The sequence below is a fragment of the Schistocerca americana genome, chromosome 1, assembly GCF_021461395.2.
Source record: "Schistocerca americana isolate TAMUIC-IGC-003095 chromosome 1, iqSchAmer2.1, whole genome shotgun sequence".
Lineage (NCBI taxonomy): Eukaryota > Metazoa > Arthropoda > Insecta > Orthoptera > Acrididae > Schistocerca > Schistocerca americana.
The window spans coordinates 810,791,295-810,804,356 of NC_060119.1; the positions used below are offsets into that span (position 1 = coordinate 810,791,295).

At 44.7% G+C, this 13,062-nt stretch overlaps 1 protein-coding gene across 1 annotated transcript in view; it reads right to left on the reverse strand.

The window, feature by feature from the left end:
* LOC124612836 overlaps positions 1 to 13,062 on the reverse strand; it is a 30,479-nt gene that overhangs the window by 1,579 nt on the left and 15,838 nt on the right. Inside the window, exon 2 of the mRNA XM_047141266.1 lies at positions 2,460 to 2,555. Within this exon, the coding sequence (XP_046997222.1) occupies positions 2,460 to 2,555 (96 nt within the window). The remainder of the gene's footprint in view (positions 1 to 2,459; positions 2,556 to 13,062) is intronic.

Here is a 13,062-nt window from a genome sequence, read left to right on the forward strand (position 1 = left end):
TCAGCTGCCTCCTTAATGTTACTGTGGAGCTGCAATACCTATAAGACCAATGCCACACAAGAACAATTTGAAGCCAATCATGTGTGACCCCACCTGTAAACAGTAAGGCTGTGAAATGCATAATGATCTGTACATCAATGATACTTGGGAGCACGCTCGACGACGTTGTAGAAGATGTCTGCTGGCTTGGGACTGGGTCACCGTACCCAATGATTAAGGATGGAGCTCCCAGGGAAAACATGGCCCTCCCTTTCCTCAGTTGTGGGACTCTCTTTGTCAGGCCCCTCCACTGAGGTCTGACCAGCTTGGGTACTCTGCCAGTAGCTACACTACCGCCAGCATAGCCCTCAGCATCACTGAGGCATGCAAACCCTCCTGCTTGGCTCTAAATATGCCTGCGATAAGGTGGTGACACTTGAGAAGAAGGTGAAAGAGGTATTTTTATGTATCATTTTATGCTGAAAGAAACAACTGCCTATACAGAGCTCACGAAAGCTACAGAATAATCTTAAACATTCATTACCATTCATATGTTGTGCTTGCCACCAGATTTCTTTTGTAAATCTACCAAAAACATTCTGATTGAATCATTAACTGTCTGATATTCAGGATGTTTCTTTTATTATGAGGGTCACTCAAATATAAACTGGAATATTTTAACACAGCTTTATTGGTGGTATATACCAATTAAAATGGAATGCATTATTTTTCTGTATAGTTCCGTCAACAGAAACACAATTTCTCCATCAAATGGAAAGATTTTTGATTCCTTTAAGGAAGAAAAAAGTTGGCTGCCCCAGTAGTCAATTGTGTACATACTAAAAGTTATTTTCATAAGTAAGTGTACTAAATTTTATATTTTTTTTTAGAAAAAGTATATTTGAAAAAAAAGAGGCAATGTATTTTTGATATATTTGTTGACTATTGATCCACATAATTGCCATCCCATTCAATGCACGTGGTGAGCCATAGCACAAGCTTCTTTATGCCCTCCTTGAAGAACTCTCCCACCAGCTTCTTCCACTACTTCAGGAACTCTTTCTGCACTGCTCATCAGTTGAAAATTTAATTCCACTTGTGTGTATTCATGGAGATGGAAAGTTGATAACCTGAAGAAGCCATGTCAGGGGAATACGATGGGTGTGAGGGGTCAACACAGCCCAATCAATGAGTCCAAGGGTGCCTTAGTAGCTAAGGCTGTGTGAGGAGGGGTGTTGTCATGTAACAAGCACACTCCTCATCAGCATTCCCCTGCTTTTGTTTCAAAAGCTCCTTTTGAGTTTTTTTGGGGATCCCACAATATTGTTGTGCATTTGAGGCCACACAGCTAGTGTTGCACGACCGACCAGGCACTGTATGGTTCACACAAGTGGAGTCACACCACATCGCACAAAATAGGTGTTTCACTTTCTAAATGAAAACTCTGAGAATAGAGTCACTGTACTGGATTATTGCAAATTTACTTGTGCAGGGATGGCCTCTATATTCGCGCAATATGACTCCTTGAGACTACTTTTTGTGTGGCACACTGAAAGATACTCTGTACCAGAACCATCCCACCACACTGGGCAATCTTGAATCAGCAATCTGTGTGCTATGTGATGACAAACTTCATTGTTCATTTGTGCCACCTCTATATTGCTAGTGATGGACCTTTATAAGAGACTGTGATGTGACTGCAAAGACTGCTTGCAGAGGATGAGTAATTATCATGCTGATATCCTACGAGTTGCACAGTGTACAGCACTATCTGGTAGCAGCTGAAACTTCTGTATAAAATTCTTACAGCTTTCAAAATAAACACATCTTTTTGAAATATTTAAATTTGAAATCAGGGACTCCTTCATCAGACACCCTGTGTGTCCTAGACTCATTTCTAGGTTTCTACAGAACTGATGCCCAACAAACTGATGCCTGTTTCTCTTCCTCTACAATAAAGGTACATCGAGTTTCATACATACTTGCACTGGAGACACCAAGTTTGCTCTAGCTAGTGTTATATCCTTTAAAGAAATATAGAAAAACTGGCAGTTATCTTGTTTAAGAGGCTGAGCTGGGACCTAAATTTCATTCTGTATGCAAGTCAGAGGTATATGTTCCTAGTACAATAAAGGACATCAGCATTTTTGATGTTGATAGCATTACTTACAGAACTTCTCTTTTCAGATAGTATGTGTGAAACTACAAAACTTGACAATATCACACAAAAATGGCAGTTGCCCACAGCTTCCATCCAGATACCAAGCAAGGTACTGAAGCAGAGGAGTAATTAATAATGAATACTCTAATTGCTGCATTTAGTAGCAAGGTGTCAGTCATGCTCTTATATGAAAAGTTCAATTGTGTAACATTAAATAGGCATGAGACACCATGTTATCGCAGTACCATATTGCTACTTCTATAATTTACATTAGGCATAGCTCAAATTTTCTCCTTTATGTAAGATACATTTTACTTACCACTTATCCTGTATGGAAAAAAGATTTGTGCCCATTCATCTGACCCATCACAGCAGTCACAAATACCATCATTTACCTGGTTTGATGGAACACTTTCTGACAACAGAAATGAAAATATATTACACATTCGAAATACAGCACACCAATAATAATTATGCATACAAAGGATCATTAGAAACACTTTATGCAACTACAGCATGTCTCCTTACCAACCACTGAAATACAAGTGCAATGGATTGCGGGAAGAATGATTGTTGGTATAACCCCCCCCCCCTCTCTCTCTCTCTCTCTCTCTCTCACTCACCCCTCCCCCTCCCCAGGATCAAGAGAGATGCCAAGTGCAGCAACAGATGTGGAAATTCACTAACGAGCAGCATTCAAATTCGGGGATACTACAAATAACAATCTACTGGCAGTCAATGGGTTAAAGATGTGTTAAAATAAAAGCAAGAAATATAACAGATTAGAGCAACATTTGACAGGCCTTTGAATGATGCTTGAAATAAAGTGTACGAAAAGAGACTGCACACCCTCTGCTAACCAACACACAAGCATCCTCTTTAAAATTATAAGATTCTACATTAAACACTAAATTTTAAATTCTCAATTGGCACCTTGTTTGCTGTACATGATATAGAGTATCATTCAAAGGAGTGTCAAAAGTTTCTCTAATCTATTTTATTCCTTGCATTTAAACAATCATTTCACAAGCATTTGACTGCCAGAAAAGATAAGGTGAGGCAAGAGCTACAAAAAGAAAATTTCAAAATAGAAAAGACACTATTCATAGGACAAGGACAGAATGATAATGCATAATGTTAACAGGTGAGGAGGCAAAAGAAAGCTGTGCCAGGAAATAAATAATCCAAAAAATGGGCATAAATTGAAACATGGAAAATAACAACTACCAAGCACATATTTGAAAGCCAAATTCTTTTTTCTTTTGTAGCTATAATATGTAATATTTCATCTATACTCTATATATCCTTTAAAGAGGACCCACTGTACCAGTTATTTGGGATTCTTCCCGTCCCATTCTGTATGGATTGCGGGAAGAATGATTGTTGGAATACCCCCCCCCCCCCCCCTCCTCCTCCCTCTCTCTCTCTCTCTCTCTCTCTCTCTCTCTCTCTCTCTCTGTGTGTGTGTGTGTGTGTGTGTGTGTGTGTGTGTGAGAGAGAGAGAGAGAGAGAGAGAGAGAGAGAGAGAGAGAGAGAGAGAGATAATTATACTAATCTTATCCTCATGATTCCTATGTGAGCTAGAAATAGGGGACTGTAGTGTATTCTTAGAGTCATCATTTAAAGCTAGTTCTTGCAACTTTGTTAATGGAATATCCCAGGATAGTGTATGTTTATCTTCGAGAGCCTTCCAGTTCGGTTTCTTCAGTATCTCTGTGACACTCTCCCACAGAACAAATAAACCTCTGACCATTTGTGTGCTGCCCCTCTCTGCTTACATTTGATACCCGTTAGCCCTATTTGGTATGGGTCACATACTTGAGCAATATTCTAGAACCAGGCGCACAACTGATTTGTAGGCAATCTCCTTTGTAGACTGATTGCACTTCCCCAGTATTTCATCAATAAACCGAAGTCTCCCATCTGCTTTACCCATGACTGAGCTTATATTCCTCCTGCGGATCCAGGGGTTAGAATAGGCCCGAGGTATTCCTGCCTGTCATATGAGGCGACTAAAAGGAGTTTCACACGTTTCGGCCTTTATGTGATGGTCCCCTGTAGGGTTTGACCTCTATTCTTCCAACATTTTCCCGAAGAGCATGCATTGAGATCTTTAGCCCACTTCCTTGTTGTCGCATAGCAGTCCTGCCCACTCTCCATCTCTTGGGCAAGGACACCTTCTTGGGTGCGTTTTCCACCATGCACTATGCAGTGTCGATTTCTACGTCGACGATGACCATGGACTTCTTTGCACCTGATATCTGGCACAGTAGCCAGTCTGTTGTGGTGGGACCGCCATATACCCTGTTGGTTGTAGCCCCCTGACCACACAGGGATCACTCTGCTGATGCCTGTGCCGTTAACTCCCCACGTATGCCAAGGAGTAGATGCCCATCCCCCTGGGGCATCGGGACTCCTGGCAATGGCCATCCTACCAGGTGGCGCCTGTGGGGAGGGCCCCTGGTCGGAGTGGGTGGCATCAGGGCAGATGACACGTGATGAAGCGTAGTCCATCATCTCTTGCTGGTGGTGAAACACCAGCAGTCTCTAAGCGACCACGAGCTCAATTCAACACACAGACGTACGACCCCAAATCGTTCCCCTCCCTGGCTACACCATGGGAGGAACGTTAGGCTAAGGATGGGTGCAGATCTAATTCAACCCTTGTATGTTCGAGAGCTGATGGGGAATCTTTCATGATTATGAAGCCTCAGTTTTTTTGTTGAGCATTTAGAGAACAACTTTGGGGAGGTGGAGGGATTGTCCATAATGAGATCTGGCTCAGTCCTGATCAAAACAGCATCCTCTGCCCAGTCGTGGGAGTTACTCGCATGTGACAAACTGGGGGATGTTTCTGTAACCATCATGCCCCACAAGAGCTTAAATATGGTTCAGGGTATCATATTTCACAGGGAACTTCTTTTGCAGTCTGACAATGAGCTGCACTCCAATTTAGAGCAGCGAGGTGTACATTTCGTCTGGCGTGTCCACCGGGGTCTGAAGGATAATTAGGTTGCCACCGGTGCCTTCATCTTGGCCATTGAGGGTGATACACTGCCTGAGAAGGTCAAGGTGATGGTCTACCGTTGTGATGTAAAGCCCTATATCCCTCCCCCGATGCAATGCTTTAAGTGCTGGAAGTTCGGCCATATGTCTTCCTGCTGTACTTCCAACGCCACATGCCGAGATTGCGGGCGTACATCACATCCCAATACTCCATGTGCCCCTCCTCCCATCTGTGTCAACTACGGAGAGCACCATTCGCCTTGCTTGCCTGACTGCAGGATTCTCCAGAAAGAAAGGAAAATCATGGAGTACAAGACCCTGGACAGACTGACCTACACTGAGGCTAAGAGAAAATTTGAACGCCTGCATCCTGTGTGTATGACATCATCTTACGCCACCGCTACAACAGTTCTGGTGCCATCAGCTCCACCAACCCAGGTCACCTCTCAGAGCCGGAAGACTACACCTGCCCCCTTGATGATGGGGAGCATTTCCCTCCCTGTTGCTCCCGCACCACCTACTTTGGGAGCAACACCCCCCCCCCCCCCCCCCGCCCAACCATCGGGGACGTCTGTCCCCACTTCTAAGCTGGAGAAGCGTAAGTCTTCTTTGGATTTTCTCACTAGAAAGGGGTCCCAGGTTTCTGCTAGTGGGAAAGACAACACCCATCATTGGCTGAAGAGCCCAAAAGCAGCTGGTCATAGGGCTTCACGCTCATTTTCAGTCCTGGAGACTGAGCCAGTGAAGTCTTCCCAGCCATGGAAACCCAAGGAGCAGCGAGAAAAATCCAAAAAGAAAACCCCTAAGACCAGGGAAATTGTGGTGGCACCAAACCACTGCTACCTACAAGCTCTGCGGCTGAGGATGGGGTGGAGATTTTGGCATCCGCTGATGACCTAGATCTCGCCAGACCCTAAGACACAATGGATATAGACTGCTCAGGCAATAAATTGGTGGCGGCAGGTGACTGAGGCATAAACTGCCTCATTGAATGTTCGGTGCCTTCCTAGTCACACAATGTCATCCTCCAGTACAACTATGGTGTTTTTCCCACCATCTGGCTGATCTACGGCAACTGTTACGCTTTACACCTGCTATCTGCATTGCCCTCCAGGAAACCTGGCTCCCAGCAATGCAGACCCCTGCCCTCCGCGGCTATAAAGGATATTACAGGAACCGTAGCGACTATAATCGAGTGTCAGGTGGAGTTTGTGTTTATATCCTAAACTCGGTCTGTAGTGAACATGTGCCCCTTCAAACCCCTCTTGAAGTTGTGGCTGTTAGAATAAGGACGACACAGGAAATAACTGTCTGCAATGTGTATCTTCCTCCAGATGGTGCAGTACCCTTGAATGTATTAGCTGCACTGATTGATCAACTCCCTAAACCTTTCCTACTTCTGGGAGATTTTAATGCCCATAACCCCTTGTGGGGTGGTACCATGCTTACTGGCCGAGGCAGAGTTGTCGAAACTTTACTGTCGCAATTCGACCTCTGCCTCTTAAATACTGGGGGCCGCCACACATTTCAGTGTGGCTCATGGTAGTTACTCGGCCACTGATTTATCAATTCGCAGCCCAGCACTTCTCCCATCTATCCAGTGGAGAGCACATGATGACCTGTGTGATAGTGACCACTTCCCCATCTTCCTATCACTGCCCCAGCGTCAGGCACATGGATGCCTGCCCAGATGGGCTTTGAACAAGGTGGGCTGGGGAACTTTCACCTCTGCTGTCACTGCTGAATCTCAGCCACACGGTAACATCGATGTGATAGTTGATCAGGTGACTAGCACAATTGTTTCTGCGGCAGAAAACGCAATCCCTCGCTCTTTAGGGTGCCCAAGGTGTAAGGCAGTCCCTTGGTGGTCGCTGGAAGTCGCTGAAGCAATTAAGGAGTGTTGGCAAGCTCTACGACGACACCCTTCCCTGGAGCACCTCATAGCCTTTAAATGGCTCCATGCCCACATTCACTACCTTATCAAACAATGGCGGAAGGAGTGTTGGGAGAGATACGTCTCCACCACTGGGTGCCACATGTCACCTTCCCAAGTCTGGGCAAAGATCAAACATCTTTTCGGGTACCAGGCCCCAGCAGCCCGGTGTTACCATATGTGGCGAGTTATGTACCAACACAAATGTGATTGCAGAGCACTTTGCTCGAGCCTTTGCATCGGAGAATGACCCCCCAGCCTTTCACACACTCAAACGGCAGCTGGAAGAGAACATCATCTCATTCACAACAGGCTGCAGTGAATCCTATAATGCCCCATTTACAGAGTGGGAGCTCCTCAGTGCCCTTGCACATTGCCCCGACACAGCCTGATCGCATCCAAGCCAGATGATTAAACATCTCTCATCTGACTACAAGCAACATCGTCTTGTCATCTTCAACCGGATCTTGTATGGATAAGGTGTCTGTTCTTTCGGATATGTCCAAAAGAACAGACACTATATCCATATAAGTATACAGTTCTGACAACGCCGGCCATGACCTCCTTCTTCTGTGCAGATGCACACATATTCCCCGAACTCTTCCGGGACTTGGTAAGAATGTCTTCCATGAGTAATGGGTGTGTTGGGGTGAGACACTACGAATGTAGTGTGTGGACATACAAGGTGAGAATATGGGTCTCGCGAGAGGCGTGCGTGAGATAGTCCCTGCAGTGGCGCTATCCTCTGTGCCTTCGGTGGCTCAGATGGATAGAGAGTCTGCCATGTAAGCAGGAGATCCCGGGTTTGAGTTCCGGTTGGGACACACATTTTCACCTGTCCACATTGATATATATATTAAGGCCCATTAGCAGCTGAAGGTTTTAATACAATTCTAATCTGGTGTGATGGCATCTTTCCATCGCAATCACAGGAGAGCATGATCACTCCGGTGCTCAAACACGGTAAAAACCTGCTTGATGTAGATAGCTATCAGCCCATCAGCCTCACCAATGTTCTTTGTAAGCTGCTGGAATCTATGGTATGTCAGTGGTTGGGTTGGGTCCTGGAGTCTCGTGGCTTGCTGGCTCCATGTCAGGGTGGCTTCTGCCAGGGTCGCTCTACCACTGATAATCTTGTGTCCACTGAGTCTACCATCCGAACAGCCTTTTCCAGGCGGCAACACCTGATTGCCGTCTTTTTTTCACTTACGTAAAGCATACCACACGGCTTGGCAACATCATATCCTTGCCACATTGTACGAGTTGTGTCTCCGGGGACCACTCCTGATTTTTATCCAAAACTCCCTGTCGCTCCTTACTTTCCATGTCCAAGTTGGTGACTCCCATAGTTCCATCCATATCCAGGAGAATGGAGTCCTGCAGGGCTCTGTATTGTGTCTCTCTAATTTTAGTGGCCACTAACGGTCTAGCAGCAGCTGACAGGCCCTCTGTCTCACCTCTGTATGCAGATGACTTCTGCATTTTGTACTGTTGCTCCAGTACTGTTGTTGCTGAGCAGCGCCTCCAGGGAGCCATCAACAAGGCGCAGTCATGGGCTCAAGCCTACGGCTTCCAGTTTTCAGCCGCAAAGTCGTGTGTCATGCGCTACTATCGGCGTCGTACCATTCCTCTGGAACCTGCACTTTACCTTAACGAGGATCCACTCACTGTAGTGGAGACATATCAATTCCTAGAATTGCTCTTCAACGCTCAATTGACTTGGCTCCCTCATCTTCGTCATCTTAAGCACAAGCGCTGGGAGCACCTCAATGCCCTCCATTGCCTGAGCAACACCAATTCGGGTGCAGATCGCTGTAAGCTGCTGTAGCTCTACAGAGCCCTTGTCCAGTCCCGAACTGACTATGGGAGTGTGGTTTATGGTTCGGCAGTGCCTTCAGCATTGCATTTACTCGACCCTTTGCACCACTGTGGGGTTCGATTAGCGACAGGAGCTTTTAGGATGAGTCCAGCGACCAGTGTACTGGTGGGGGCTGGAGTCCCTCCACTTCAGATCAAGCGGGCGCAACTGCTTGCCAGTTACGCAGTACACAACTTTAGTTCCTCTGAGCATCCGCATTACCATCTCCTTTTCCCGCTCGCGGCAGTCCATCTCCCACATCGGCAGCCCAGATCGGGGCTAATGAATGCAGTTCGTGTGCGATCCCTTCTCTCTGAACTGGAGTCCTTCCCTCTACCACCTCTTCTTGCGGTCCGTTCCATTACGCCTCCATGGTGTACGCCTCAGCCGCAGCTTCGTTTGGACCTTTTGCATGGCCCTAAGGACTCCGTTAACCCCGCCGCTCTCTCCGCTGGCACTTCCTCTCAATTCTTGACATGTTCCAGGGCTCTTAAGTGGTTTACACCGATGGCTCAATGGCTGATGGTCACATAGGCGTCGCATATGTTCATGGAGGACATACTGAGCAGCACTCCTTGCCAGTTGACTGCAGTGTTTTCACTGCAGAGCCGGCGGCCATATCTTGTGCTCTTGAGTACATCCGCTCGTGCCTTGGTGAGTCATTTCTCCTGTGTACTGACTCACTGAGCAGCCTACAAGCTATCGACCAGTGCTACCCTTACCAACCTCTGGTAGCGCCCATTCAGGAGGGAGTGTGTGTGTGTGTGTGTGTGTGTGTGTGTGTGTGTGTGTGTGTGTGTGTGTGGGCGCGCACGCGTGTGGACCCCAGGACACATCAGAATCCCCGGCAACGAACTTGCTGACAGGGTGGCCAAACAGGCAACATGGAAACTGCTTATGGAGGTAGGCATCTCCGAAGCTGACCTGCGTTCTGTCTTACATCACAGTGTTTTCCGGCTTTGGGATACGGAATGGTATAAGCACGCACAACAAACTGCATGTCATTAAGGAGACTATGAATGTGAGGAAGTCTTACATGCAGGCCTCTCACAGGGAATCAGTCCTCTGCTGGCTCCGCATTGGCCATACGTGGCTAAGGCATGTTCACATACTCCGTCTCGAGGACCCACCTCAGTGTCGCAGTGGTTCCCAAATGAGTCATCCATCTCTTGCTGGACTGCCCACTTTTAGCCGCTCTGCGGCAGACTTTTAACTTTCCCAGCACCATGTCTTCAATGTTGGGCGATAATGCTTCCACAGTAGCTTTAGTTTTATGTTTTATCCGTAAGAGTGGGTTTTATACTTCTATGTAGGTTTTAGAGCATGTCCTTTGTCCCTCTGTGTTCTCCACCCTAGTGCTTTTAGGGTGGAGATTTTAATGTGTTGCAGAGTGCCTGGCTTTCCCTTTTTATTCTCACGGTTGGCCAGCCACTGTAATCTGCTTTCATGTTTTACTCTCTTCTGTTTCTAGCGTATCTCTGTTGTCTTCTTGTCCTCTTTTGTTACTTTTAGTGTTTGTTGACTTCCCTACATTCTTGTGGCTTTTCCTTTCTTTCTGTTTTGTGTTATATGTTTCATCTGTTTTATTCTCACACTTGAGGCATTGTTTTATTAGGAACAAGGGACAAATGACCTTGTAGTTTGGTCCCTTCTCCCGCCTTTAAACCAACCAACCAACCGAGCCTATATGACCATTTCATTTCATATCCCTACAAAGTGTTACACTCAGGTATTTGTATGAGTTTGCCACTTTCAACAGTGACTGACTGATATTATAGTCATACGATACTACGTTTTTTTAATTTTGCAAAGTGCACAATTTTATACTTCTGAACATTTAAAGCAAGTTGCCAATGTTTGCACCAGTTTGAAATCTTATCAAGATCTGACTGAATATTTATGTTGTTTCTTTCAGACAGGACTTCATTACATCTGCAAAAAGCCTGTTACTATCAATATTGTCTGTAAGGTCACTAAAATACAACATGAACAGTAAGGATTCCAACACACTTCCTTGGGGACACCGGAAGTTACTTCTATATCTGCCAACGAATCTCCTTCCAAGATAACATACTGTGTCCTCTCTGCAAACGTCCTCAATGCAGTCACAAATTTTACTTGACACCCCCTTATGATCACACTTTTGACAATAAGCAAAGGTGTGGTACGGAGTTAAATGCTTTTTGAAAATCAAGAAGTACTGCATCGACCTGACTGCTTCAATCCAAAGCTTTCAGTGTGTCCTGTGAGAAAACTGCATGTTGGGTTTTACATGATTGATGTTTTTAGAATCCACACTGTTTGACACTGAGAATGTCATTCTGTTCAAGAATCTTCCTTATGTTTGAACTCAGAATATTTTCTAAGATTCTACAACAAATCGATATCAAGGATGTGGGACAATAGTTCTGTGGATCACTTCTACTACCCTTCTCCCAGACAGGTATTACTTGTGCCTTTTTTCCACGAAGTGGGTGTGGTTCATTATTCAAGGGATCTGTGTTACATTATAGTTAGAAAAGGGGCTAACTCGGCCACAAATTCAGTACAGAATCTGACAGGGATTCCATTGGCCCTTTTTAATTATTTCAGCTGTTTCTCAACCCTACTGACACTAATACTTATTTCATTCATCTTTCCAGTGGTACGAGGGTTAAATTGGGGCAATTCTTCTGTGTTTTCCTTTGTGAAAGAAAATTTGAAAATGGGGTTAAGCATTTCAGCTTTTGCTTTGCTACCCTCAATTTCAGTTCCTGTCTCATTCCTAGGGACTGGATACTAACTTTGGTGCCACAAACAGCTTTTACATATGATCAGAATTTCTTTGGGTTTTGTGAAACATCATTTGACAATATTTTACTATGGTAGTCACTGAAGGTATCACTCACTGCTCTCTTGACAGCCAAATACACTGCATTCTGCATCTCTCTCTCTATAGCCCTATGCTGGTGGTACTGATTCAAGTGCTTTTGGAAGTAAAGAAATGCTGTAGCTTCCTGACTGTCTTGTCTCATGGCTTTCAGAATGTCACGTGAAAAAAGCAGAAGCACAGTTTCGCATGACAACGCTGTTCAGCATGGAGGCATTAATTCTGTTTGAAATATTTTTTGAGACCAGAATGACACTGAGTATACTTGACAGTTAAAAACTGAAATACACAGTATTGATGGTCCATAATAATATTTACTTTATATCTGGTTGTAAAGTAGCTTTCTAGGCCTAGAGAGCTGAAAGCAGTTTCACAACGAACTGTAAAATAAGTATTATTTTTATGTTTTTAAAATGTATATGCTTTTCCAAGTACCAATGGAATATTCTGTAAATACTGGAAGGTAGTTTTGCTGATTACTTCTGCTAACCTCCTTGTAGATGGAAGTGACGTGCTTTCTCCCAACTACTGCATACACCCCCCCTCCCTCCCCTGCCCCCCCCCTCTCTCTCTCTGATCTACCATATAAAAAAATGGGCTAACTCAGCCATCAAGACCTGGAGCTTTGTTCAGTTTTAGTGATTTGAGCTGTTTCTCAGTGACACTGTCTGCACATTCTGTCTGCCCTACTGTCAGCACATTCCTCAAACTGGGGAACTATCAAGAATGGGGTTCCACAAGGGTCAGTCTTGGGTCCTTTGTTGTTCTTATTATATATTAATGACTTGCCATTCTATATTCATGAAGAGGCAAAGTTAGTTCTCTTCGCTGATGATACAAGTATAGTAATCACACCTGAGAAACAAGAATTAACTGAGGAAATTGTCAATACTGTCTTTCAGAAAATTACTAAGTGGTTCCTTGTAAACGGACTCTCACTGAATTTTGATAAGACACAGTACATACAGTTCCGTACAGTGAATGGTATGACGCCATTAATAAATATAGACCTTAATCAGAAGCATATAGCTAAGGTAGAATATTCCAAATTTTTAGGTATGTCCATTGATGAGAGATTAAATTGGAAGAAACACATTGATGATCTGCTGAAACGTTTGAGTTCAGCTACTTATGCAATAAGGGTCATTGCAAATTTTGGTGATAAACATCTTAGTAAATTAGCTTACTACGCCTATTTTCACTCATTGCTTTCATATGGCATCATATTTTGGGGTAATTCATCACTGAGGAATAAA